At 45.4% G+C, this 27,991-nt stretch overlaps 1 protein-coding gene and 2 long non-coding RNA genes across 14 annotated transcripts in view; 1 reads left to right on the forward strand and 2 right to left on the reverse strand.

Moving 5' to 3' along the window:
* Positions 1 to 27,991, reverse strand: part of LOC144617434 (uncharacterized) — a 728,263-nt gene that overhangs the window by 14,502 nt on the left and 685,770 nt on the right. For all 12 annotated transcript variants that reach the window (XR_013557981.1, XR_013557980.1, XR_013557974.2 and 9 more), the window contains one exon: positions 13,133 to 13,239. This is a non-coding gene — a long non-coding RNA (uncharacterized LOC144617434). The remainder of the gene's footprint in view (positions 1 to 13,132; positions 13,240 to 27,991) is intronic.
* SOX2 (SRY-box transcription factor 2) lies at positions 14,010 to 16,189 on the reverse strand. The gene has a single exon (XM_060639297.3). The coding sequence runs from the start codon at positions 16,074 to 16,076 to the stop codon at positions 15,111 to 15,113; it is 966 nt and encodes a 321-aa protein (XP_060495280.1). The 5' UTR covers positions 16,077 to 16,189; the 3' UTR covers positions 14,010 to 15,110.
* LOC132683421 (uncharacterized) overlaps positions 22,577 to 27,991 on the forward strand; it is a 55,479-nt gene continuing 50,064 nt past the window's right edge. The window contains exon 1 of the long non-coding RNA XR_009612220.3: positions 22,577 to 27,942. This is a non-coding gene — a long non-coding RNA (uncharacterized LOC132683421). The remainder of the gene's footprint in view (positions 27,943 to 27,991) is intronic.

Here is a 27,991-nt window from a genome sequence, read left to right on the forward strand (position 1 = left end):
AACAGATACAATTCACAGAGAACAGAGAAAGCATTAAGACAATATTAACAATGGCCTTAATAATAATAATGCATGTTTATAATAAACACCCACACAAACATTTATAAACAGACAGGGTAGTCTGAAGTAAAGACAACAAAGTTAATACATTCATTCTCCTTTTTATTAACTTCATGTATATGTGCGTGTGTGTATATATCTCATATGTATATATTATGTATATGGCTCCTGGGAAGACAGCAGAAGTAACGGTCATTAAGTATTGAATGGTTTGAGTGATGCCTGTTAGCGACTAAAAGTTGACGATGTCTAAACTAAAATCGAACGTTTTTCTTTTTCTTCTTAAAAAAAAAAAAAATACTAGAGCTCTTTAAAAGCCCGGAGGACTTACCCTCAAGGCATTATTCAGAGAAAAACTGAGACTGGCCGTTCGTCACAGGCAATTGTAAAGGGTTTCAAAGGGCCGATCAAACGATCACCAGAGTAATCTACATTCAAGTCCGGATGGTGGTGTTACGGCACACACCTGCGGGGTGTTTGCTGTCCGTGCCCCTCGCCGAGCTACAAATCATCATTAAAGCGAGCTGCTTAAGCTTCTTCCCAGCTTCTAGACAAGAGTTACTTGGGACAGTTCACTTTGATATTGCTACAGCTCGCAATTGACAAGCAAGCTATTTTGGAGCTCAAGCCCGAGCCCACACCCTAGTGAGCCGGGCAAAGTCAGGAGGGTGGTGTGGTCGGGTGGGGGGAGGTGAGCAATTGTAAAAGTCTGTTTCTCCAATTTCCTGAGCAGAATCACCGCAAGAATGTATAGGAATCCAGGTTTGAAGCAGCTGAAACCCGCCTCGAGTTTTCTACTGAGGGCTCTTCCAAAACTTCTTCACTGTCCTTGACACAACTTTGAGCCCACTCAGCCCACAGTCACAACCTCGCAGCCTCAGTCTCTCTGCTTTCCCTTAAATACACACACTGGGGCCAGCACAGGATCGAGTGCGGGATCACATTTTTCTCGACCAGGACCGGGGACTAGTTTGAAACTTTCACTTTTGATTCATTCATTTGTGATTATATGCCCCCTTTCAATGCCAACCGGCCTTCAGTGCCCTAACTTTGAGAGACAGAGGAAAAAAAAAAAAATCTGGAGTTGGGTTAAAAGAAAGGGACGTAGGGGTCGGACAGCTGGAGGCGGGGAAACGGGAGGAATGTCGATTTCTGTCTGCTGCCTGCCTGGGTGTCTGCAAGCCCTCGGCAATCCGTGTGCGCCCCATTTGGGGCGGGGAGGGGGAATAACCGGCTGCCGGTGATGCCAAGATCAACACTCGGAGTGAATGTATCAATAGACCAATTTTCTGCTCCCACCGCGAGCTTTTTCATTTCAATCCAGACTAGCGGCGTCTGCGCTGCGCAAGACGCAACAGCACGGTAGCGTCCGGAAAAAGAGGGCGCTAGATGCGGGAGGCGCAAATATGGAAATTAACTCATTAGGAAGGGGTGTGGTTACCGCGTAGCCCCCTCCTCCATCTCTTCCTTTCTCCCTTGCTGCCACCGTCCCAGCTTGCTAAATATGAGATTACAAACAAACAAATAAAGCAGAAGCTGACTACGCAGTCCCAGATCAAACACGCTCCAGATAATTCGCTTTTCTGAGCGCTGCGGCCCGACCTGCGGCGCAGCGCCGGCCCCTAACACCCGCCAGTAGCTTCAGCTTCCCCTCCACGCCAGCCCCGGCTTCTGCGCCTCTGAAAGCCAGGGCCCCGCGCGGCGTTTCGAAGGCACAGCACGTGGCCCTGACGCCCCGTTTGGTACACGTTTTAAAACATCAGACGAACGCTTCCATCAATATGGTAACCCTCTGAGGGCCTCTGCTGATCTCAGAGGTCCTCTTCTAGAAGGTGCCGGGAGGGGAGGATGGTGGTGTTCCCTTTGGGTGAAAAAGCCCAAACTAGAAAGAAGTGTCCCAGAGTGCCTTGCAGGGAGCTTTTCCCAGGGCGCGGCACCCTGAGTGCGGGGGGAGGGTAGGGTGATGTTTAGACTGCTTGTAGGCAGGGGTGAGCGCCGGGGTCGATTTGAGCGTTAAAGTCCCGGGTTGAGCTATTACTAAGCAAAGACCAGGTGCCCAAGAATGAGAACGATCGGGTTAGAAAACCTAGGATGTATAATTTTGTGTCCAAATAAAATGTTTAGATGGGGGGGAGGGGAGACCTAAGAAAGAAACAAAACCTCTCATATCCCCCCTCCCAGCCACCCTGCCTCCCAAGTCCTCAAAGCTTGTCTCTGTGGAAGGCTGGAGGAAGAAAAATTGTACTTTTATGGTTTTTCTTCCTGCGTGGCCCGCCTCCCCCGGCCCTGCTCCCTCCCCAGCGCTCCCCCAGCTGCGGGCTCCTTGGAGGAAGGCCGCCCAGTCCCCTTGTCTCCCGCTGCCTGCAGGCCACCGAGCCTCAAAGCGCGCATTGTCCAGCGGGGGCGGGGAGGCCAGCGGGCCCCTGGAGAAGAATAACAGTGCGCCCAACTCCTGTTAGGGAAAGTTTCCTAATGCACTCCTTGTGGTAAAATACACTTTTAACGGGGCGGGGGTGCGGTGAGGATAAGTTTTGAAAATCCACTGCCTTTTCTCAATTCCTCGACTCTTCTTCCCCTTGTCACTTTTTAGGTTCTCAGAAAGGGGGAGAGTGAGCCGGAAAGAAATTGGAAGGTAGCCGAAAATGTGGCCATGACTCTAGAACCGTCCATGTGATGGTTTTAAAATGAGGGTGGGAAGAGAAAAGGGGGATGTCTCCATCCAGGTCCGGGCCGAGGACAGCTGCACCGTGCGCGCGGGGCGGGGGTGGGGAGGGTGGGGGTGGTGGTGAGGGGAGAGGGGCCCCGAGGGCGCGTGTGCAGGCGAAGCATTTCGCACCTCCTGTTTATCTTAGAAGCGAGGCGGGGACGGGTGGGGGGGGAGCGAATTGTTTTGCCTCCCAACAGGCAGTGGAAGTTGAATAAAATGGAGAGGCGGACAAACGCAAAAACAAAACCTGCTGTAGACTCGGAGTTTCTCTCTTTGACCCGAATTCCAAGTGATGGGGGCTCTCCAGTTGCAAAAGACTCCGAAGTCTTAAGACCCCAGAGACAGCGGTCCTCCAGCGACGGCAAAAGCTGTGATAGAGACCGTTAGAATGGAGGCTTTGGGGGCAAATGTGATTAATCTTTCATTGGAGCAGCGGGGACCCATTCCTTCCGAGCGTTGCCGTCTGCATTTGAGGGGTCTGTAGGTTTCGTCCGCTCTTCCAGGCATTTGCAAAATAATGGCTCGTGTCCCTTGCAAAACTCTGCCTGAAACAAATATATTCCAAGACACTGCATTGGTGAATCCGTTTTAAAAATCAAATAAGAACAAAAAAAGACTTTAAAGAAAGCCTCGGGCAGGTACTCTAGATGTCCAACAACCAAAGTGACCGAAAGGGAGCCTTAGTAGTTGTGGCTCTTTGGGAGTTGCACTAATTTGGTGAGTGGACTCAATGCCTTAATGCTAAATCGGCAATATAAAGGGCTGAAGAGCAAGCCCGATAAAAAGCTCTAATTGCTACTGGAAGATTTAGGTGGTTGCTAGGATCTGAGGACCACCATCACCACAAAAAAAACCTCCAATAGAGTGTTTGGGCTATGTGTATGGGGGGTGGGGGTAGAGTTTCTACGGCGAATAGTGCCCACATCTGCTGGAACTTCCATATCTAAGCTGTTCATTTACGGGAGCCAACTTATGAAATCTCCACAATTAGATCTTCATTGTTCTTCCTCCACAACACTGTCTAGAAAGAAAAGGTCTTCTCGGTCGGGGCCAATCCAACGAAGCGTTTGACGTTATTAAATAATAAAGCGATTGTGATTTACATTGTTGTTCAGAAAAAAAGGCCAATTATCCACTGTTATGTTGCCATAAAGATCATATTAACTCGAATTAGTAATCAAACAATATGCGAGCGTTTAAAAAAGTACAGCCGAACTGGGTGACAGCTACCGCGACGTCTTCACTTTCACCAGCGAACCCACCCGCGCCGACAGCCGGAGCGAGAGGCAGTCGCCGCAGACCCGAAAGGAGGGAGAGAGCAGCAAAGTGGTGATTAACGGTCTCCAGTGTTAATTATTCTCAATTAATCCCAAACAGTGCAAACCTTCCCCGGTTCTCCGGAAGTTCCCTGGTTTGGGATGTTGCGAGAATGCTGCCTTGCTGGGAGGGGTTTATAAGAAATCCGGAAGAGGCAATCTCATTGCAAGTATACCTGTGAGCGAAAAGGGTAGGGATGGAGGTGTGTGTGCCGACGTTGCATGCGGTGGGTGCGCTGGGGTTCGCTGCCTTTCCCACAGCCTGGCGTGCACCCCGAGGCAGGTGTCTGGGGCGGGCAAGGCCCGCAGCGTCCTTACACCCCTAGTCAATCTTGCGTCTTCTCTACTCAAATCACTCTCTCTCGCCCTCTGTTATTAGGTTTATAACTCTTTGCCCACTTAAATTTGTGCAGCCAACCAAGGAAATCTAAATAGGTTTGAGTCGCCCCTTGGGTACAGAATGGAGGCTTTAATAAGAAAGATTAATTGTGGGTGTGTAACCTGCCAGAAGACGCGGCAGCTATCAAGTAGCGGCGGGCAGTGGGGTCGAGGGGAGGGAGATGCCTCTTCCTCTAGGCCCAGACTTTAGTTGGCGCCGTAGGCATACTTAATGCAGGCCACCCGACAACTCCTTGCGGTCACAAGCGAAGGACTCTACAGAGATGGTAAGACCCATCTCTTGCTGTGTTAGTGGAGGTTCTAAAGAACTTGGCCTTTATTCGCCCTGCACACCAAATCCCCTTGCCCTGCGCCCCGCCCCGCCGGACCCCGGACTCTTTGCCTCCACGCGCGAGGTAGGAGTGCGGGAAATGCTGTGACCGCCGCCCTGGGAGGTCTGCCTGCTCCCACCCCAACCTACTAAACAGCGTTTAGGTGAATGATAAAAAAGATTTTGCTCCGAGAGCTAGAAAGTTGATTTTTTGCTGTTGTTGCCGCGATGAAAAATATGTACGGCTACATGTTGTTGTTGTTGTTGTTGTTGTTGTTTTGTTTTTAAATAAGCAACAGGGATCAATTTTCCTCGGCGCGATGCTTCAGTCCCGGCACAGAGGGAAATCGGGCAGTGGCCGGGCGGCTGGGTTCTCGCCCCGCGCGGCGGCGGCGCCGGGGGATCCGTTCTGGCCGCACAGCCCTTTCCTCGCCCCTCCCTCCTTCTGCTAAATGTTCGGATACCAGACAGTGAGTTGGCGAAGCGGGTGGGGGCGGAGAGGAGCAGGAACCGGGCGGGGGTGGCGGGAAGAACGGATTGACTGGAATAGTTTCCCTAGTAGCGTTCCCTCCTTGGACAATTCCCCTTAAAACTCGAGGCACCAAGGCCTGAGTTTAAACAAATGTGAAATGAAATCTTCGGAAGGTCCAGCCCTTGCAGCGGTGGGACAGCCAAAGGGTGGTCGCATCTTTGTCCAGAGTTTTGAAACAGTTGCTGCCTTTCCTAACTCCCTGCTCTATCTCCCACCCCTCTCCCCAGTAAAACCAATTCAAAGAGGACAGACTCCACTCCACAAGATTAATGTCCGTTCATTTGCAGGATTAACCCTCTCACGCAGCATAATAAAATACTAGAGGTCCTTTTAAATTTAAATAAATACATGAAATCCGTGCCTTCTCTCTTTTCCTGGTTAGTCTCTCTTGGGACATCAGAAAACAGTGTCTCAGAACCTAAGTCAGTCTTAGAAGAACTTTTAACTCCGAGTTTTCAGATCATCTGGGGGCTGTTGTAGGCATTAGCATTGGGAGAGAGTAGGGAGACCAGCTAACTTGAAATACCTATAGCTTTACATTTTGATTTGGAACTCATGATTAAAAATCTATTTGTTCCTCCCAGGCTAAGCAGATTTCAATGTTGGTCATAGGAGCCACAAAATGTTCATTAAAGGAACCTAACCAAGGCTACTGTATGGCCACTTTGTGAACTCAGAACTATGGATGGGGGGAAAAGTATGAAAGTGTGAGTTGATGTCACGCTGGCTGTCAGTGTGTGGTCTATTGTGGAGAATGGTGCTTTTTGACTGAACAGAGGGAGCCCCCCTCCCCCCTTCCCCAGCTCTACTGCACCTGCACTGGATGAGGGAGTCCCTGCCATTCAGCCCATCGCAGATTGTTCAAACAGAAGACATCTCTGACAGCACTCAATTCATTACATTTCTTCCTGCTTTTCAAACCAACACACACACACAAAATGAGTATTGCCAGCCAGTGACAGCCAAAAAAAAAAAAAAAAAAAAAAAATCTTAAAATACTTTATATGCAGCTAATTTGGAAGCTCACACAACTAACCATGAAATATTTTGTATCCTCAACTTGTAAGGCTTCGTGGAAAAAAAGGTTACCTGATTTTTCCTATTAAAAACATACCTCCATAGTTTATGTGGGGATAGTAAGTTTGTAGAAAGACCCTGCAGCACAGCGCAGGAAGTTTCAATAGGAATGAAAGCAGAAACATGCAAAAGAGAAAAGCCCTGATTTATCTTATCAAAAGGGCCGGCTCGAAATGCATTCATAATTTATGCCGGTGAACCAGCTTGCTAATAGAGGTGAGGTACCCAAGAGCCAGGGGCAGGCAGTGAGAGAAGCGAGAGAGGGTAGTAAGGGAGGCATCAAGGCTGAAGTGTGAGCTAAACATTTAAATCTATTTCCTAACAACGAAGTCTTCCCCCCATATGCTCAGGTTTATTTTGCCATCTTAGATTCCAAGATGTTTTTGCACCATTTCACAAAGCTGATGAGCGAGTGTTTAGAAAGCTGAGGAGTGTTCATCTAGTTTCACAGAAGTTGGGGTAAACAAACTCTCACAAGGAAAACTTGATTGTAAGATACTTTCCCTGGAGGTGGGAAGAAGGGGGAAACAAACAAAGGGAAGCAGACTTTGAGCAGGAGAAGACAGGTTTGCCACTTAGTTATTTCAGACTGATCAAACCGTAATGTTATGCAATAACTGAGATTTGAACTGTTAAGTGTGATAGTCAAATCGACCTGGATGTGAGTTGATACTGAATTGACTGCATGTGAAGTATCGGCTAATTCTCAGCAAATCAGTAGTTTGTGAGATCCTGGACCAATATCAAAACAAGGTCTAGTTTCTAGGACCCTTCCCTTTGGAAGGACATTCAATGAATTAAATTGATTTGTAAAGAAAACTTGGGAAGTGTACCTTCTTCTGGAAATGCTCAGGTGCTTTCCACCAACAAATAATTTTTATCCATTTTACAGAGTCAGGGATCAAATGTCTTTCTTCTTGTCTACAGTTTAAATCATTCTTCTCTCAGCAATATTTTCTCAATTCTAAAATGGTTATAAACAGCTATACAAATAGTTAGGAGGAGCGGTGGGGGGACAGAGAAAATGGAGGTGGCATGGCCATAGCGAGCCAGAAGCAGCTGTCCTGACCTGACTCAGTATCAGAACCAGAAAACTTTTGGAAGTCCAATTATTAATCCACTGCTGAAATTCATGTAAGGCCAAATAAAATAAAGCTGCAGTGTACTTTGTAAAGGCTTTGGTGTGATTTGTCCAGTGTCTCAAAATAAAACAAGCATAAAACAAAACAGCAACAAAAACCCAACTCATTCAGATCTCACAGCAAACTCTAGTTAGCAAATCAAATCTCACACACACACACACACACACACACACACACACAAACACAAGGGTTTGCCTGTGAGCTTTGGTGGTGTGGTGGGTGGTGTTGCCTGTGTGACTGTTTACGTGCCTAAGACTGGCTATTCGTGTTTGCTTATACTCTGGGGGGCAAGAGCGTCAGTCTCAAAAGCTGGGGCTGACTGGTGGGGATGGAGACCGGCTCCACTGGCCTCACCCTGCAAGTGTACGGATTGCCCTTTCTGGAACACTCAAACGAATCATTTCATCCCTGAGGCCCTGCAGACCCTGACGTCACGAGGTGGGGGTGGGGGCGCAGTCCCGCTTCTGGCCTGGCCGCCAGCGATAAGAACCCTTGGGAAGAATTCACCGCTTCTTTTAATACAGTAATTATTTTTCTGCCTTCTGCGGGTGGGGGCGGCTCCTGCCCAGAATGCCGGCATCCCTCCCTTCAAGAAGATGCCCAGGGATGGCAAGTTTGCAGGATAACTTCCTAGGCCAACCCAAAGCCAAAAAGAGAACTGGCAAAGGAAGCAGGGTCCTCTGAAGAAGGCGAATTTCACCTGCTAAGGCCAGAGAGGAGGGCCTAATTTCTGGATTGATCTCTAGAGTCTAAAATGGGAACCTCTTGCCTTCCCTACCTAACTCCGTTGGACTGTAAGAAAAGTAACAGCAATCAATTAATCCCATTTTGTGTCAGTGGCCTTGTACTCCTTTTCTCCCGGGTAAAGATGCATTATCCCTATTTTACAAATAGGACATGGATGTATCCTCCATCCCTATCTACTCTGATTCTGGAGGGGCCCAATACTCGGGGGCTCCGGGGAGCCCAAACCACTCCTGTGGTTACCCACAGCCACGTCAATTTCAATTCGTAGCCTCTGGCATCGGCAAGTACTAAGAGCTTGATTACTAATGGTGAGCTTTGGCACCAATCAGGGGCACACAACCTTTTAAAAGTAAAGGACTGAGGGGGAGAGGGGAGAGGAAGGCAGGACTCAAGTAACACAATCTCTGATTTGGGAGGTTTGGGGCCTAGAACCATCCTTGGGGTCACGGGGTCAACATGGAGCCTGCTAGCGCTGAGGTGAGGGAGGTAGAGAACTCCGGAGTAAGCGAGAGGGCCCACAACACCTCCGGAGACATTCCAGACTTGGGCGACGCGCGACCGTCCAGAGCTAAGAGAGGGAATCGGGCCGTTTTGGCAGGGTCCGGTCGGAGAAAACTTGAGCCCTACGCAGCACCTTCCCAGGGAGCCCCATGGGAGCCTCGGCTAGGGCCACGGTGACGTCAGGTCCCCGGTCGGCGCTGGCCCGCCTCAGCTTCCATCTGCCCGCGCAGCCGCTCCGGCGCTGGCTGCGGCGGGCTCCCCAGGGCAGGCGGGTGGGAGGCCCGAGCGCTCCCGGCCCTGCGGCGCGCCCCGCACCAAAGCCCAGAGAGGAAGGCAGAAGATAGTTCAAAGCGCCGAAATCTTTACTAACAGCGCACACTTCTTTCTGTGAGTGCAGATAGACGAGGGTAATGAAATGAACGACTCCTTGAAGGTTTTAAATCACCTGACACTTCTTTGCAAAGTAGAGCAAGCATCTCAAGTCCAAAAGCCCAGAAGCAGCAAATATCTTTGCGTCCTGAAATGAGAGGACGTTCTGTTTGCTTTTGAAGAGAAACTGAATACACCACTCAAGGAAACAGAAATATCACTATTACACCAAAATATAAAATAAAATCCATCTAGACCTGCATGCAGAAAGAGTTCTCTGCCATGGGAAATCTTGGCCTTGTCTTAGAAATCCATTCTCCGAGAGATGTCTCATAGGTTAAAAAAAGAAAGTGAAGTCCATTATTTCCTAAAAGCTACAGAAGCAAAATAGAACCACTGAAAACAAGAATTGTAAAACTGGACAGCATTATGAGAAGGAAGAGTGGTTACAAGTCTCCCTGGGTGATATCAGAGGCAGGTTTCCCAGGAAGTTTTTAATAGAAAATAACTATGAAAGACACCAAACTAATTCTCTGGTTTGGGCAATTTCTCTGTCTTTGGAAAGCTCCTTCCACAGCTGCTTACTCTAAAACTCCAGAAGCTGTGTCCCTTTGAATTTTATGCACACTTTCACAGTAAAGTTCAAGTGTTTCTCCCCCTTCTTCTGTCTTTATGGGATCTACCTCATAGACGAGGTCCCTAAAGAAATACACCAACCATCTTCCAACTTCAGTCAAAAAAAAAAAAAAAAAAAAAAGCAAAGGAAAGAAATAAATCAACCCTCATCCTCAATCTCACTTGTGGCTGTCCAAGGCAGTCTTTACTCTGAAAGCAGGAAAAGGCAGCATAAAAAACGGAGTGAGATGCAAATTATTTTAAGGCAATAATGGGGGGGTGTGTGTGTGGAAAGTGTTGGAGAAGTGTTAATTCAAGTCTTTGCTAAAGCTCATGGCAAAGGAAACTCCTTCCATGAATCAAAATATGAGGACCTGTTTTACAAAATTCTCCAAGAACCAGAAATAAAGGGAAGAGGATATAAAAAACTCTTTCATTACAATAAATAAATAAATAAGCAGTGCCAACTAGCAGACGACCAAACCACAGTCAAACTTCAATCCCAAAGCAGTTAGCTATAAACTGTTAGCAGTTGAAAAGTAAACCTGTGCACACAAAGGCACTGTTTAATTTTCTTCTTGTAAGGGTTCTAAATGAAGACCCAATCACTATGCAGTTAAGCGGTATTTCTTGTCCCCCTGAGGCGCTGATCAGTTCTTTTTAATGTGAGAAAACTGGCGACTCAAAACCCGTCAATGGAGCTCCCACAACAAAAGTTCTGAAAAGCTGAATGAATTGGGTTTGTAATTACTGCATCCCGTTCCCCCACCCCTTGCAGCTTATCTCTTATTCATTCACCTTATATTATTGTCAAGGAATCTTACTGTCAAAATCATTCCCTTACCATTTTACCCAGGGCCACGGAGGAACTTATGACAGAGCAGAAATGGAACACTCACCAGGTCCCCCCTCACCCCACTACACCTGGAGGTGTTCAAGCCAATAGGTGGGGAGGGAAGGAGGGACTATCTCTTACCCCAATTTACTGAGTGTACTAGAACTCCGCGTACTCAGCCTATGGAGACTTCCATTTTAAAACCCGAATTTTATTGGCAAACAGCAGTGTGTGCCCTTTCTAAATTCAGAACCTGCCTGAGTCTCTGAAATCCTGTGACATCTCCACTTAGAAAAGGCAAAGGTTATAAATAATTTCCCTCCCCTCTCTCCCTAAACTGCAAGGCCCTAAAAGACCTTGCCAGACATGATGTATAATCTAAGATAACTTACTATGTTCTTGTTTCTTTCTTTTAAATCAAAACCAGCAAATGAAATAGAAAAAGAAACTATAATCCTCCCCAACTCTCAGCCCAGGAAAAGGTTTTATGACAAAGTCAGCTTCAGAATGCCAGGGCTCTGTGTGTATTTCAGTCCAAGGCATGGCTGATGGAGAAGATTCTCCTGAGATTTCCTACTCTAAGAATGTGTCGGTTCTAGAAATAAGTACAGCTATTACAACCAAATCTACTAGCAGACTAAATAATTAATTGAAGCGTTGCTCTTTGACCCTGGAAAAGTCCAGTAGGGACACGTTTATAGTAATAATACCTCCGAATGAGCCCTTGTCAAATATTCATTTAGTGGTTAATGTGAGCCATTTTCCCCTGGGACCGTCTGTAATACCAGCTTCCCAGCATTGGCAAGAAACCTTGCTAATCTACTACAGCTCAGCAAAATATTTTAACGCTCTTTATTTAAAGTGGGGGCAGGGAGCACGGGGAGAGAAAAAAAATTGCAGAGGGAACAAACTATAATCTCATCCCTCTACACATTTCCATTCCACGTATAAGTTTAACAAAACATTAAATTCACCCCCTTTGACTGGAAATTGAATGGTTTTAGTGAATAGAATAATATCCCAAGGAAGAAACTGAACATTCAACAACTAACTTCAGCACTGAGAGATAACCATCTCTGGGAAAGTTTATGGGTTTATCCCCTTCTTGGAAATCACATTATAATTAAAATACTGTATGTTCACTATTAATCTAGTCATGAAACTACACATCTTGGGGAATCATTTAATCCAATCAAATAAATGATGAAATATATACCACTTTCCTCAAATGCAGTTTATAAAAAGAATGTATTTAAGAAGAAAATAATTTGGCTTTCAGTTAGTTAGGGGATATGGAGGAATAGGAGGGAAAATGGGAGTTCTCTTGTTTTAGGCAGAAAGTGACAATCACTCAGAACTAGTTCAACTTCCTGAAATTGCTCTCTTCCCTCTTGCAAAATATTTGAACCTGAGCATTTGGCCAAAAAGTTGTTGCTTTTTTTAGTCTGATCCTGTGGGTTCTTTTATTTATTTATTTACTTTAATTTTTTTTTTTTAAGGGAGCCTGGTGCAGTGCAATTACTCCGAATGCAATACATATTTCTAATATATCTCTAATTTTTCAAATATATACACTCCATATAGTTGATTGGCTCAAATTCCGAGAATATCCTCCCCACCCCCCAGCAAGATCATTTGGATCTTTATTCAAAGTTTCTTTTATTCGTATGTGTGAGCAAGAACTGGCGAATGTGCTCATTACCACGTGAATAATCCGTATATGCATTACAATGGCTGGCCAGGCCGGGGGAAATTCTTTTAGAGTCTCTGCATTAATTAGGGGGGAAATGCCTCGCTTAGAATTGGGAACTGGCATAATAATTGTCCTTTACCCTAAAATGAGGATTTTAAGAAAAGAAATAAATAAAAACCAATACACGCCTAAAATAAAGCAATCCATATGAAATAAAAATACAGAAAGTATGAGGATATTTCCAGCTGAGCCCAGAACTAATATTAGCAACACCACGAGAAAGGAATACTTTCTTGGAAAAGGCGAAAGTGCACACCAACGGGTTGAGCTAACTTAGTGGCTGCAGCCGGTATTTTACTCAAGGGTGGAAGGCGCTGCCGGATTCCAACTTCTCCAAAGTTGTAGCAAGTTGACACAACAAGCCCTTGAAATGTGGGTAGCAAACCCACGCTCTTAAGTATGCCTGACTCCTGTTTCCTGGTCCCTTGTGGTGGGGGAAGATGAGCGAGGTAAGCAGTAAATAAGGAAGAAAAGTCTCTGAGTCGGTCTTACAGATTCTCCGGCTGCGCCAAAGCGCGGGTCGGTTGTGATGTAGAAACATCGTTAATTCAAAGACCGTGGCGATCCCCCCAACTTTTTCGCTCCCACTGTGGACAACTAGAGTCTCTCTTTACCTTTCCTAGGGCAAAAGAAAACAACAAATCCAATCTTGTTTCCCCACCCCTTTCCCCTCCCCCTACTTCTCTACTACCGTAGTAAAACATGGTTAACAGATCAAAAGCATAATCATCTCCAACTGTGATTAGCCCGGACAAAGTAAAATATCTACCTCAGAGTTGATTGTTTTCTTCTTTAATATGGCTGTTGCCTGGCTTCTCTTTTGCTTGTTATCAGCTGCAGAGATATCCGATTTGGGACTACAGGCTTGGACCCGCGCTGCCAATTTAAGAAATGGAATTCGTGGAGGGAGAGAGAGGAAAAAAGAAAATAAATAATAATAATAATAATAAATAGCCGTGATAAGTCGGGGGGGGGGGGGTTGTAAGATGCTCTTTGCTTTCCCTCTCCCCTAAACAGGAGAATGTAGAGGAGAAAGTTTATGAAGTCAAGGAACAAAGAAAGCAAACCACTTGTTTCCTCTCAAACAATAGCAGGGCTGAAGTAATCCAAACACCCACCCAGCAGATGAGCACTTTGCATGTCTAGTTTGCAATTATTCCGATACAAGAAGCATCATTTTCCCCTATAACCAGGTTTCCAAAGGGCCATTGTGCATTGAAGAAAACGAAAACAAAACCAGCCAACCTGGTTCTGATTTGGCTCAATACCCCATCTGCTGAGCCACATGAAAATTTTCAGAATTGACTCCTTCTTTCTGGCAACAAGTGGCATAAATCAGTTTTAAGTATAAGTCCCCATCATGCTTATTCATGCTGCTTAGAAAAGGAGGGGGTGGATTTACAATATATGTCTCTAGTTTCTATTTTAGAAATGACACAAGCATTTCAGTTTTTTGAGAGTACTTATTCAGTTAATCATTCAGACATTTATTTGTTGCAGTTAACATTAGCACATGCTACTGGACTAGAATATCAAGGTTTTATAGATATTTTGCTTTCCTGGCTGAGCACAGTATATACCCCGAGGAGTTATGTATAATCAGTGTTATCCAAATAAATGAAAGACTCAAACATAATTTCAGTGTCCATATTTCAAAAATTTATTTATCTCAAACTGTGCATAATGGAGTAAAAACTTAAGTTGAAAATGTACCTGTTATCAGGATGGTATTAGTTCAAATATATACATGGATTCTCGGCAGACTGATTCAAATAATACAGAGCCGAATCTTTAAAATACAACTACGGAAAATAAAGGGGGGAAAAACCTTAAAATATCACAATAAATTTACAGAAATATTACAAACCATAAGAAAATATTTCAAACACAGTAATTTCATGTTGTTGTTGTTTTATCTGAACAAAATGGAAAGTTGGGAAACAAAAGCTATTATAAATTACCAACGATGTCAACCTGTATGGCCATTTTTGCTTTTAACAGTAAGTTAAAAAAAATTTAGTACAATCTAAAACTTTTGCCCCTTTAAAGACCACGGAGATGGTTTTGCCAGTACTTATTCTGATGTTTTCCTTTTGTACAATTTTAAACAATTAAAATGTCCAAATCTGAATAATTTTCTTCTTTCCACGTTTGCAACTGTCCTAAATTTCAGCTGCAGAATCAAAATTCAGCAAGAAGCCTCTCCTCGAAAAATATTGGCAAATTCTCAGCTTATAAACAATGGACATTTTGATTGCCATGTTTATCTCGATAAATACTGTACAAAAGTTGCTTGCAAATATTAAAACATTTTTTTCGTCGCTTGGAGACTAGCTCTAAATATTATTGGTAAAGACTTTTGCAAACTTTCTGCAAAGCTCCTACCGTATCACTAGAACTTTTAAAAAGTTTTGCGTAGTTTTCTTTCCTCCAGATCTATACAAGGTCCATTCCCTCGCCCTCCCCACCCCACCCCCCCTGGTTTCCTCTGTACAAAAATAGTCCCCCAAAAAGAAGTCCAGGATCTCTCATAAAAGTTTTCTCGTCGGCATCGCGGTTTTTGCGTGAGTGTGGATGGGATTGGTGTTCTCTTTTGCAGCTGTCATTTGCTGCGGGTGATGACTTTTTTTTTTTTTTTTTTTTGAGCGTACCGGGTTTTTTTTTCTCCATGCTGTTTCTTACTCTCCTCCCATTTCCCTCGTTCTTCTTTGAAAATTCCTCCCCCCCTCTAGTTCACTGTCCAGCCCTCACATGTGCGAGAGGGGCAGTGTGCCGTTAATGGCCGTGCCGGGCACCGGGCCGCTCTGGTAGTGCTGGGACATGTGAAGTCTGCTGGGGGCGGCGGGCTCCGGCACCTCGGCGCCGGGGAGGTACATGCTGATCATGTCCCGGAGGTCCCCGGCCTGGCAAGGCGCCCTGGAGTGGGAGGAAGAGGTAACCACGGGGGGGCTGGAGCTGGCCTCGGACTTGACCACCGAGCCCATGGAGCCAAGCGCCATGCCAGGAGTGCCCTGCTGCGAGTAGGACATGCTGTAGGTGGGCGAGCCGTTCATGTAGGTCTGCGAGCTGGTCATGGAGTTGTACTGCAGGGCGCTCACGTCGTAGCGGTGCATGGGCTGCATCTGCGCGGCGCCGTGCGCGTTGAGGCCCGGGTGCTGCGGGTAGCCCAGCTGGTCCTGCATCATGCTGTAGCTGCCGTTGCTCCAGCCGTTCATGTGCGCGTAGCTGTCCATGCGCTGGTTCACGCCCGCGCCCAGGCCGGCGCCCACCCCGACCCCGCTCGCCATGCTGTTGCCGCCCGGAGCCAGCAGCCCGCCGGGCAGTGTGTACTTATCCTTCTTCATGAGCGTCTTGGTTTTCCGCCGGGGCCGGTATTTATAATCCGGGTGCTCCTTCATGTGCAGCGCTCGCAGCCGCTTGGCCTCGTCGATGAACGGCCGCTTCTCCGTCTCCGACAAAAGTTTCCACTCGGCGCCCAGGCGCTTGCTGATCTCCGAGTTGTGCATCTTGGGGTTCTCCTGGGCCATCTTGCGCCGCTGCCCGCGGGACCACACCATGAAGGCGTTCATGGGCCGCTTGACGCGGTCCGGGCTGTTCTTCTGGTTGCCGCCCGCCGCCGCCGCGGTGGAGTTGCCGCCGCCGCCGCCGCCGCCGCCCCCCGAAGTTTGCTGCGGGCCCGGCGGCTTCAGCTCCGTCTCCATCATGTTGTACATGCGGGCGCTGTGCGCGGGCCCGGCCCGCCGGCGGCCGCCGACCCTCGGCCCGGCCGGGACTTTGGGGGGCCCGCGGGCGGGGGGAGAGGAGGAGGGGAGGCGGGCGGGGGTGTCGGGAGCGCAGGGCTCCGCGAGAAAAATCAGGCGAAGAATAATTTGGGGGAAGAAAAGAGAGAGAGAAGCAAACTGGAATCAGGATCAAAAAAAGCGCTTCCCTCCTCTTCTGGCCGATCCTGCCGCCGCCGATGATTGTTATTATTATTTTTTGGAAAGGCTTAAGCCTGGGGCTCAAACTTCTCTCCCTTTCTTTCTCTCTCCTCTTCTTTCTCTCAGTCCTAGTCTTAAAGAGGCAGCAAACTACTTTCCCCCTTTTGCAAACACTCTCTTCTCTGCCTTGACAACTCCTGATACTTTTTTGAACAAGTTAATAGACAACCATCCATGTGACGGGGGCTGTCAGGGAATAAATGGGTTTCCAGCGACCAATCAGCGCGCGGCGGCTCCTCCACTCGAGCCCAGCCTCGCAGCCGGGTTTTGCATGAAAGGGGGCGGGGCCTGCCGCGCCGCGGGCCGCGCGGGGGAGGCGAGGGGAGGAGGGGGAAGGAGGGAGGGGGAGGCGGCTCCCACAGCCAGCCTGCCAGCCACTGAGAAACCTTTGTATCCCCTCTCGCAGCAACAGGTCACACCACACGCCTTTTCGAAGGAAGTGGGTAAACAGCACCGAGACTGCGATTTTTTTTCTTCTTCAAACTTAATATTGATTTACTTTTTGCTGCGGGCTGCTGAAACGAGGAAGGGGCGCGAGAAGCCGCTAAGGTGTGGGGGTGGGGCACGGCAGAGTGGGTGGTTCAGGACGACTGTCCTACTAGTATTTCAGGAAACAGGCGGTGCAGGAGTTGGTGTGTCATTGTTGTCCCGCTCCTCCGCATGCTCCCCCCCCCCCCCCACCGCCGCCCCCCTCACTCCCTCCCCAGCTCCAGCCTCCTCGGTGCTTCTGCCTAACCTCGCTCTTCCCCTCGCCCCTCTTCCTCTACAGGTGCCGGCACTAGTTCGCCCCTTTCTTACACTGTCCCGACAAGAAGTTATGAGACGGAAAGCTCAGTGCTCCAAACCCTCCTAGCTGCCACGCACTTTGCTCTGTTTTAAGCATAGATCCTGCTGGGACTCTGGCCGACTCCGCACTTGAGGGGAGGCCGGGCCTGGGGAAGCTGCGGCATGCCTGCTGTCCCCTGACCAGCTCGGCTCTGGCCCCGACACTGCGGCTTCTCCCCTTACCCCCAGCCTCATCTCCCACCATCTTTCTCCGTTCAGTCGATAGAAGGGGGATGCCCCCACTCTCCTCCTCTCTCCCCGTTCTCCTCTTGAGCCTCCCCCAAAGCAGGATTTCAGTTGGGCGAGTTTCAAAAGGAGGTTAGGGGAAGAAGGAGATCAACAGAAGGACCTTCAGAAGCGCAGACTATAGAGCAGCGTCGTGTCAACTTCCTGGCATCCCTCCGCAGAGTATGGAGGCGGCATTTGGGCCGCACTCACAAACTCCCTCCCACGCAGAGTTCCCAGGACTCGGGCAGCACCAGCTCTGCCATTCCCCCTTGTGACTTCTACTGTGGTGGCCGCTCTGCCTGGGCCGCCGGGCCTGGGACAGCGCTTGGAGGGGACTCCAGGCCTGGGAGGCGGGTGTGGTGCTCTCCAGGCACAGGTGCAGGCAGTGCAGGCAGTAAGAAGGCCGCCAGGACTGGGGACGGAGGGAGCCCAGCGAGGCCGGGGCTGAAGGAGGATGCGATGGAGGCGGCGGGGGGTAGGGGCTCAGGAATCCTGCCCGCCCAGGACCCAAGAGGGTAATTTTAGCCGCTCTCCCATTGTCCCGACGTAAAGATTTCAATAGGTAGGCGCTCAATGCGGAGAGCAATGGCAGCACGTCCGTTACAAATAGGTAGTTTTGTTTCTCTTGTTGTCGCTACACGGAGTCAAACAAAGCCCCGTCTAAGTTTCCTTCCACTCTCTTGTTGGGATCTTTGTGGCTAAAATGCACTTGACTACAAAGCGGGGGGGGGGGGGGGGGGGAGTTGGGAGAAAAAAAAAAAAACCTGATGCCATTTCTTTTTTATAAAGGGCTTAAACCATGAGGGTTACTTATTTTCTTTCTTCTGTAACACTCTCTCCGCCCTCCTCCTTCCCTGGTCTATATACCCTTACTCACCCTAAGAAAATGTTCTGAATAGTATCTGTCGGCCACGTTCCATTTATTATCTTTACAAAACTTTGCATTGTTTTGTTCCTTACTAACCTTCTTCCCATAACCATCACTACCCCCACTCCAACTTCTCCAATCCCTGCCCTCCGGGGCTTTTCTGTTCCCGTCAAACTCAAAATAGGCATGCTCACTGGAAAGTCAGAAAAGTTGAGAAAAGAATCCTGTAGACTTTTCTTTATAAATTATTATTTCCAATCAACCTCCCCTCCCCCAACAGTGTCTTCTTTTTCTCGCAAGTTATGGTTTGTTTTAGTTCTTGGGAACCCGGGAAGGGTGAGACTGGCCTTCTCGAAACGGATAAATATATGGCACTCTTTAGAACAAAATAATGTCTTTTGTTTATTCGAGGTGTAATATTAAGCTAAACACGGACGTGGAGATTAGGAAGAGAAAAGGTTAGAGGCTCGGAAGACAACACCGCAGCCACCAGGCTTTTCAGCGCGTCTGGTTTTAGGGATGTAGCTGGTGCGCCCCCTACTGGTTAATTCGCTTTTCCAAGACTACAGTTTTGCTTTTACCTTTAAAAAAAGGTGTTTGGAAATATATATATATATATTTTTTTTTTTTTAAATGAGGGGACTGGGAGGAAGATCCACTAATTACACGTAATCTAAACAAAAGAAAAGTTAACATATCATATAAGCTATGGAACTAAATCATAAGAATCAGATTTAATTTGCTTAACTTAGAAATGTACATATAACCTCCAGATAAGTAGGAGGTTAAACCTTGGGAAAAAATAGGTACAAATTATGAGATTCAACATATGAATGAATTATGATTGTCCAGATGCCACGAAGGGCAGACCAAGCATTCACTTTATGATTGCGTATGCATTGGTCTGCACTTAGTAGCATTATTCTGAAAACTTTAAAAAAGCTTACGGATAATTAAGTTTGAAGGAAAAGAAAAACAAACAAACAAACAAACAAACAAACAAGGGATTGATGTGGATAATGGTGTATGTGTATTAAAATAAATATTAATAATGGATAGTTACAGAAGCAAATGTTTGTAATCTTCTCTCTCAAGGGGTGGTAGTAGTAGGAGGCACAAATATTTCCTTGGGATAATATAGAAAAGCTTTTATACATTCTCAGATGCATGTGTTTGTGCCTGAACTCTATAATAATGCATTTAAGAGGTTAAAGGGGCTGGCTAGGTCTTTTGTTAATTGCTTTTATCATATAAATAAGCTATGGAAATACATTACAATTGTGTTATCATTGGTTGCATTTATTTACAGCGTTATTTTAATTAAGCCTGCTGTACTTATCAAGGCAATAAACTAACTGTGGCTGGCATTTATGCATAATAATGTGCTATGAAAATAAGATTAAAGAAGATGGTGATAGCAGAAACAATTTTCTCATTAGATTTTTTAGAACATATGCATTAAAAAAAAAAATCAGATCACCGGCCACTCTATTTCAATCCAGCATCATCACTGGCCCCTAAATATAATAATAACTATAATAATCACAATAGATGATAGAAGCAGCACTGTTTTAGGTTTATAACAGATGGCTACAGTACTAATAACAATACACCATTGACTACTAGGGTATCAAAATAAGACTTGGAAGAGGGTGCTTCATCCCTCAAGAATTTAAAAATGTTGCCATTGGCACAATTTATGAAAATTTAAAGTGCTTAATCTAAAGGAACTATAACATTTCCCTTTCATGGGCAGCAAAAAGGTGTATACTTCTAGAGCAAGATTAGAAATTAAGAACAAAATGCATAACTCCTAGGATATTCTGATTTAATTTTGTTTTACTATAGGCCCCAGCCCCAAACCCTTAACTGATTAAGTGTAGCTCAGTTTTATCATTTGCACTGATATTTCTCTCCTAAACTCCCCTCATCCCTCCTCAAGTATTATATCTGAAGCCAACTAACAATTTTGTGGAGATAGGGGACTGTAGACTTATTTTTTCTTCTTAGTGGCAAATAGAGGTTTAACTTGCAGTAATTAGGTGAGAACTAGCCAAGCATCTTACTATTATGATGCTTGTTAAAAAACGCTTCTTTTCTGCATCTGCATTTGAGTGTGTTCCCTCCTCTCTTAATCTTCTTATGGAAATGAAGGCAAACGGCAGGGAACCTGCAGAGTCTTGGAGAATGTCCTTGTTAACTGGAATTTCTCAGCATTGCTAATTAGCAGAGTTTGACGACCACCAGTATTGGGGGGAAAGCTCTGTTTAACCACTCACAAACCATTCCGAGGAAGAGCAGACTAATTTTATTTTGTAATTAAAATCTGAAAAGGGCCCTATTTGACAGTTAGGGCTATGAGAGTTTTATCTCCCCGTGAAATAATTACTGCCTTGATAACTCAATTTTCTGAAAAATGTCAACTGTGGGCTCCAAAAGTTTTAATTTCATTACGAAAGGAAAAAAAAAAAAAAGAGAAAAATAGAATAAAATGTACAGAAAGGCTTTCTAATTCTGGAAGTGGTTAAATATATTAGGAGCCAGATTTGGCCAAATGAAGGGCTTTTTTCTCCCTTTTTTTGTTATGTTTCCTCCGGATCCTAACCTTCCAGCCTTCTCCACTGAAAGCGACCATAGCACTGAACAGACTGCAGTGAAAAAGATGATACCAGTAGTGTGGTAAGGGGCATATAAACTAAAAAGAGAAGTACGGCAGGCCAAGAAAAGTTTGTGATTTTAAAAGCCAAAAATAGAGGAAAATTCCAACATGTAGGACAATGCTGGTGCAATCTGGTAAGATGAGATTTTATTGATATTTATCCTGTAACTCAAGAAAACTGAGAATTACAGAGTCAGGAGACTGGTATAAGCCAATTTAAAAAATGTTTCCTTCTTCCCTCTAAGTTGCAAAAAAATGTTCCTCCATCACCTCAAATTGCAGTGTGCCACAAGGCTTCCTGAATGATCCACACTTAATTCTTCAAGATATGTGAAACAAACACAGATCAATGAAGGTAAAGAAAAGCATTAGAAAATTTCTTTTCCTTACAAAAGCATCGCATATTTTCCAAAAATAATAAGTAAGCCAGAAGAAGTTAGGATATTGAAACTAAGAGCAAAAATTAGAATAGAACTGTGCTGTTATCAAACTTCACTTGCTTTAGACTGTGAAGGATCCCTCGTGAGATCCTAGAGGGGATACTGCAATTTTTATAAAGCAGTTTTCAAAATGAGAGAAATTCGTTCATCTACATTTCCTCCATTTTCTTTCTATTGCCAAACTTGTCAGATTTTGGAAGTGTGAAAAATTATTGACAGGAACTATAATACATGTTTCTAGATGATACACAGAGCAAGCACATATCTCTATCCCTTTTTTATTTACTAAGACATAAATATGCATATGGATGCATGGTAGATTGGCAATTTAAAATTCCTTAATTGTATTTTTTCTTCTTGTCCGTCCCTTCAGCACCTTGCCTTTAATTTCCAGAAGTGGTATTACACGTAACAAATGAACAAGGGGATAACAAATGCTATTTCAGTCCAGACCCAATTTCACCAAATAATTTCACTCAAGGGCTGTAAGGACCCTTGAAACCTAAGGAATGCAGAGCTGCTCTGAATCCAGCTCCTTTTTTTATTCACTCTCTTTCATCTGAATCCCACTGATGAAATAAATACATTTTAAAAAGAATTCAAGGATATAAAGAAAACCAAATATATTTCTCCCTTACTTCAAATTATAGCAACAAAAGTAATATATAATCACTTGTGTATGTCTTCAGGGCTATATATAACAGTCATCATATTGCTTAGAGTATTTCATATATATGTATCTTCTACATATATCCCAGCTCAAATATTTTCTGGAAAAAAGGATTCCCGTTTCACGATTTCATTTCCATTTCTGAATTGTCAAGTAGTTTTAACGTAAGACCTGTCTCTGCACTGCAGCTGTTGTCCAGGGGAAAATGCAGTGTGCCCATTAAATGATCTAATTATTTTAAATAGAAATTCTCTTAAAAAAAAAAAAAGACAAACTGAGAATTTAAAGACACTGCTACCAGTGTTTTCCAATTACATTGACAAAAAATGAACCTATGATTTTGATTTTAAAAATCAAAAGACAGGAATGAAAAACAAAAACAAAACCAAGCCAGCAGAGCACCAGGAACTGCAAGTGGCCCAACAAATCCATGGCCCTATTACACCTCTAAATCATTGCTTGGGAGTCTAAATACATATCTCCCTGACTGACCACGCTATCTTGCACAATTAATCATCCCAAGGGAACAGGGATTCCTTAGAATCCCAATTTTCCAGTGACTAGGATTGTTACCCTGATGTTAGGAAAAAGACAGTCACCATTTTAAATTCTCCGACTGTGATTATTTCATTGAGTTGTGACCACAACCTTTGTGGGAAAACAAACTGAAGCTTCCTTGGGATTTCTCTAGACTATATTAAATGGTACATGAATGACAACCCCAGTGCATGCCAAGCTTCACACTCACTGCACCGGCAATCCACCAAGAAGGGAGAACATTTCTCCCTTCGTCTGGTTCCTTCCAAACTCCTGAAATGGGATTTGTCTTCTTTCTTCTGGAGATCTCATCGTGTGCACTGCTTCTGTGTTACCTTCAAGCCCCCTTTGCAGAAGTACAATCAGACATAATACAAACTCAAAAAGTGACAACACTTTTGAGAGGGCAGAAGGCAGAGGTGTTTGGCACCTCAAAAAGCAGGTTGGGGGAAGAAATTAGATCTGTTACCATGTGTGAGGGACAGGAGTACTATCAAAGGAAAAGGAAGGAAGCCTTTCACCTGTTTGTATGAAAAGAAGCTGAAAGCAAATCATTAAAAAAAAAATCACCTACACCATCAGCCCTAAACAAAACTACTACCCACTTTTTCTCGGAGTTGCAGCGGTGGCTAGCCCTGGAAAGTGCTCTAAATCAAAGTGTGCACCCATCCTGGGCGGCCTGGCATGCTCAAGGCCTCCCATTGACATCTGGAGCCCTCTCCCGAAAGCTCTTCTGGCCTCAAAAGAAATGTCTGAGAAGTCTGCCTTCCCAGGGGCCCACTTCTACTCACTCCCTATTGCCCCTTTTCCAGCCCTGCTTCAGATGGAGTTGGGTTTCCAAACCCATCCCAATGGAATTCTCAGATGACTAGCCTGATGATAATCTTTAAAGGCTCCTTCGGAGCTAGGACTCTGACTTTTATCTCCCCTCCCAACCTTCTTCCCTTTTTTGTAGGCTCTCCCCATTCCTTTTCTCTCCCGCCCCAGCCCCCCTCCTTAATTTGAAGATCATTGACACGATAGGCTGTAATGAGTCCTTCAGAAACTGTTATGATCTACAGTGACAATCTCTGCACCTAATTCACAGATTATTGACAAGCACCGTGGGCTCAGCGGTGTCAAGTTGTACTTGTGGTTTCAACACCCTTCAGCAACCCACGTAGCAGCTGGGCCTTGGATTAGGACCCACAGTCTGGCAGCGTTTATCTGCCCCTTGAGTGGTAGAGAGATGAGTATCTGTCAATATCTCAGCTCCTTCAAGCCTGTGCCTTCGTCTGTCTCAGGGCTGGGTGAAGGGAACTAAAGGTTCTTCAAAGTTTAAAACAAAGTAAAAGAGCAAACTTAACGAATGAAGGCTCATCCTTGAATCTTGGTCTTAATAATGAGTCATCTGCTCCACCCCCGAATAGTTACCAAACTCCGAGCCACATACACTGGCTTTCATAGTCAGGCTTGGGTTCAGCAAGAACGGTTTGAGGTACGGAGGGGAGAGAGGACTGAAAACTTGGCACAGAGTTAGTGGGCTCAGGCAAGACTGGCCCATTATCCGGGATCGCCCCCAGAATCGGGCAAGATTGACTACTTATAAAGCAGGGCACTCTGCCAAGAGGCGCGGGTTCAGGCCTGGCCGCTGGGACAAGAGACCCCAAATGCCCGCTGCTCCCCTAAAAGGCGCATTGCTGCTGCAGGGAAATGCGGCCCCGTTGCCAGCCGTGCGGTTTTGCCTGCTTCTAAGGAGTCAGTCACTCGCTGTCCCCTCCCCAGTCCCCCAAGATGGAAGGGCTGCCTTCCTGCTGGCCGCCGTGGGGCGTGGGATTCCGGCAGGGGCTGAGGCAGCCTGAAACCACAGAAATGACACTGCGCTGGGAAAGCTGGGTGGCTTTCCCAGGCCTAGGCCACCCACTTATTTAGTTCTCTTTGCTAAACTAGGGGTTGCGCTCTCACCTGGGGCCCTGGGAAGTTGGGGACACACTGCCCCCCTGCAGCCAAGTGCGGCTCCTCCCCCTGGCTTCTCCCCACAGGTTGGGACCCCCCGGGGGGCGGTACCAGGTCGAAATCTCCCGGCCTCTGGTTTTGCAAATTCTGCCTCCCTTCCGAACAGCAGGCATATATCCCCTTTCACGGGTCGCCTCCAAGATTCTGCTGGCTTTGGCCTCCTCTCGCCACGGGCAGCCTTGGACCGCGGCTGTCACGCACCGTTTGGTACTTTAGGAGGTTGGCGCTCGTTCACAAACTGGCCCGGACTTAACATTTCTGTAATGGGGACTCGGTTTTGTTTGTTTGTTTGCTTTTGTTTTTTGGTAAAGCAAAGGGTGGGGTTGCCTGTAGCAGGGAATCCCGCTTGCCCGTTATTTCGATAGGATTCCGGGTAAAAACTGATCAAAACCTTGATTCTTTTCCTGCCACTGTATCCAAAGTCATTTACTGAGAAACACAAGCTGAGATTCGATTCTGGAATCAGATGGAGAAGACCTCTCTCATCGCACTGAACAGCAATTCCCCTGAAAACACAATCTCGTATCCGCTGATTTGGGGAGGTGGGAGGAATCAATGTAAGATCAACATAAACAAATCTCGTGGCCACAGTATTAAATATTTTAAAAAGTAATTCTGTTATGAAAACTAATCTGGTTTCCTCCAATAGGCAAAATTTTAAAAAGCAAGTCCTAAACATCTTAAGGTTTTTACCTAAAAGTTAAAATTTTAAGTACATCCCTGAAGATCGAAATCATAAAACACCTTGTTGAGATCAGGTGTTCGTTTAGCACTCGAATTGTTTTCAAGTTCATTTTAAACACCTAAACAAACCCGTATTTTCCCATTATTTTCCTGCCAGAAGATATGTCATTTTTATAGTTTATCTTTCTGAAAGAATTCAAAGTGTACTTTTACCCTTACTTGCTCACCAAAGAAAAAGGCAAAGCTCTTTCTTATGTTAACAATACTTTTGGAGATGTAAAAGTACTCCTCTTCCCCCTAGGATAATTTGGATTCCTGGTCCAGGAAAATGCTGAATTTCAAAAGAAAATACTCTTTACCATTGGCACACCTTTCCTGAAATCCTACGGCTGAGATGCTGAGATAAAAGAAGAAAGGTGTCAGGCACCTGTTTCTTAAACAATATCTGGAATTTAACCGCTAGCCCGGAAAGGAAAAGTTTGATCAAGATTGCTTTGGGGGATGGGAAACATTCAAAGCAGAGACTGGCCTCTTAATTACACTCTGAAAATAAACAAATAAAAACGAGCAAGTTATTTCGTTTAGTCAGGGACTCAGTTACAATTCTTGAAGGACCTCCGAGGGCATTCAAGATGCTGCTGACAACGTCAAAGCAGCAAGCAGTAGCCTCTTCCGTTTTATTTTTGTAAATGTGTACAGAACGGGAGAAGTAATTTGCTTGGTTCTCCATAGCTACAAAAGAAAGTTCTCTTTGTTTTATATCAAGCTTCTCCACCTGTTTTACTATCTCATAATCTGAAAAGAGTCCCAAACCCAAACGGGGGTAGGGGGTGGCTGCAATGTGAGAAAGAGGAATAGGTTAGTCTTCATTTTTGATTGGATTGAAATTGTGTTAACTCCTTTTTATTTTTTATTGAATTAAATTATACTATCTTTCAAGGATATAAAAACTTGTTTCCTCGCCCCATCTCCTTTTTGGAGGGTAATAAAGAGTTTTATCTAACCCCAGAGCAAGGTTCTCGCGATTTCCAGGACTGGCGCTGTGCATCTCCTACTGTGTCCAACAGGGGGCGCTGGTCACGAACCTGCGCGGCGGCTCAGCGCCGCTTCACATCTGAGCCGGGTTCCAGCCCCGGAAGGCGAGAGCCGCTCGCGGGGTCGAGTACAGAGCTTTAGTCTTCGTGGATAAAAAGAGATTAAAGGCTAAATTCTTTTTTTGGGTGTGTGTGTGTGTGTGTGGGGGGGGGGTTATCAATTTTAACCAACTACGAAAATGTAGAGCTTTTTATCCTTTGATGTTCTTATAAAGAAACTCCTATCGGTTGAGGAATTACACGGTTTCTGAGCCAACACTGCAGCTACAGTGTGGGGGAAATTATTTAATTAAAAATATATTTTTCCATCTGTTCACATGATCTTTTTAGAAGTACTTAAAAAGCTGACACTGATCCCTTTGGCCTGTTAACCCTGCCCTAAGTTTCAAATACTTTAGCTATTTCGAAGGCCCTTCCATTAATTTGAAGGGGAAAAATAAAAGAGACCCAAATATTTAAATACCCCCCTAAACATTTACTGTTCTGCATCCTGCTTTTTTTTTTTTTCTTTAAATAGGGGCTTTTGTGTGATTGACATATTTCACACTGCCGATTCTGCAAAGCCAGGTATAAATGACAAGAAGCGGCTCTTAAAAAAAGCTGATGTTGGACTACATAACACCCATGTATAAGATGAAATCTAAATAATATTGTAATCCACCCACCCCCACCCTAACTTAAAAAAAAAAAAAAAACCTTCACCTGTATTTAAATAGCGTGTCTTTAATTACAGCAGTTGGGGATGCATGAGGCTGAAATGAAATTAGCAGTCATTACCAGTCCTTTAACTCTGTGGTGCTTTTGATCAGCACTAAATTAGCTTTCCAGTCCTAACAAAGACTCTACAGCAAGCAGTGGGCTGTAAATAAGACAGCGCGACCTGCCCTCAACACCTTTTCTCTTGTCAATCATAGCTCTATCATTCAGCCCAAGATTAACCTTTATCTACCAAATTTAAGGAAAAAAAAAAAAAGAACGAAAGAAAGAAGAAAAAGAAAAAAAGAAAAAGGAGGCGGGAAGGAAAGCCCCCTGACCACCACATGTCGCAATAACAGAGGTTCCTAAGAGGCCCCCTTAAATTGTGTTCTAATGAGCCTGTGTCAGAATCTGCAATTTCCAAATCATCCCTCCCCACCTCAGCCCCCAAGACCTCTCCAACATATTAGAAGAGTCAGAATGCTGTTCAGGTAGGAAAGGAATCCCTTTCTGCGAATTACTAATTGGGTTTGGGCCATCCTCAATAAGTCAATCTGCCATTACCCCTTTCCTCCTCTATTAGTCTAACAAAATTTGGGGAGAGGAGGGGATGTTTGAGGAGAAAACATTGATAATTTTAAGGCATATACATAAGTTTCTGGGATGAAAACAATCAATTTACTCCACTAATAGTATCTAGTTTCTAAGCCTGCGGAGAAAAACCACCAACAGCAACAACAAAAACCCAGCTGCTTTTCCTAGTACTGAATTAAGAAAGTAAAACATTGGTTCCGATTGCCATTAGAGGGCGCCAGAGAGCAAGCCCCATCACCTCTCGCACAACTTCCCACCGAAGCCCTCCTAGCTTCCAGCTCCGCCATGCTCTGTGATTCCTTCTCTCAGGTAATATTTCCTGCTTCTCCTGTCCTCTTGTATCTCTAGCCCCTTCAAT

Source organism: Panthera onca, chromosome C2, assembly GCF_046562875.1.
Source record: "Panthera onca isolate mPanOnc1 chromosome C2, mPanOnc1 haplotype 2, whole genome shotgun sequence".
NCBI lineage: Eukaryota > Metazoa > Chordata > Mammalia > Carnivora > Felidae > Panthera > Panthera onca.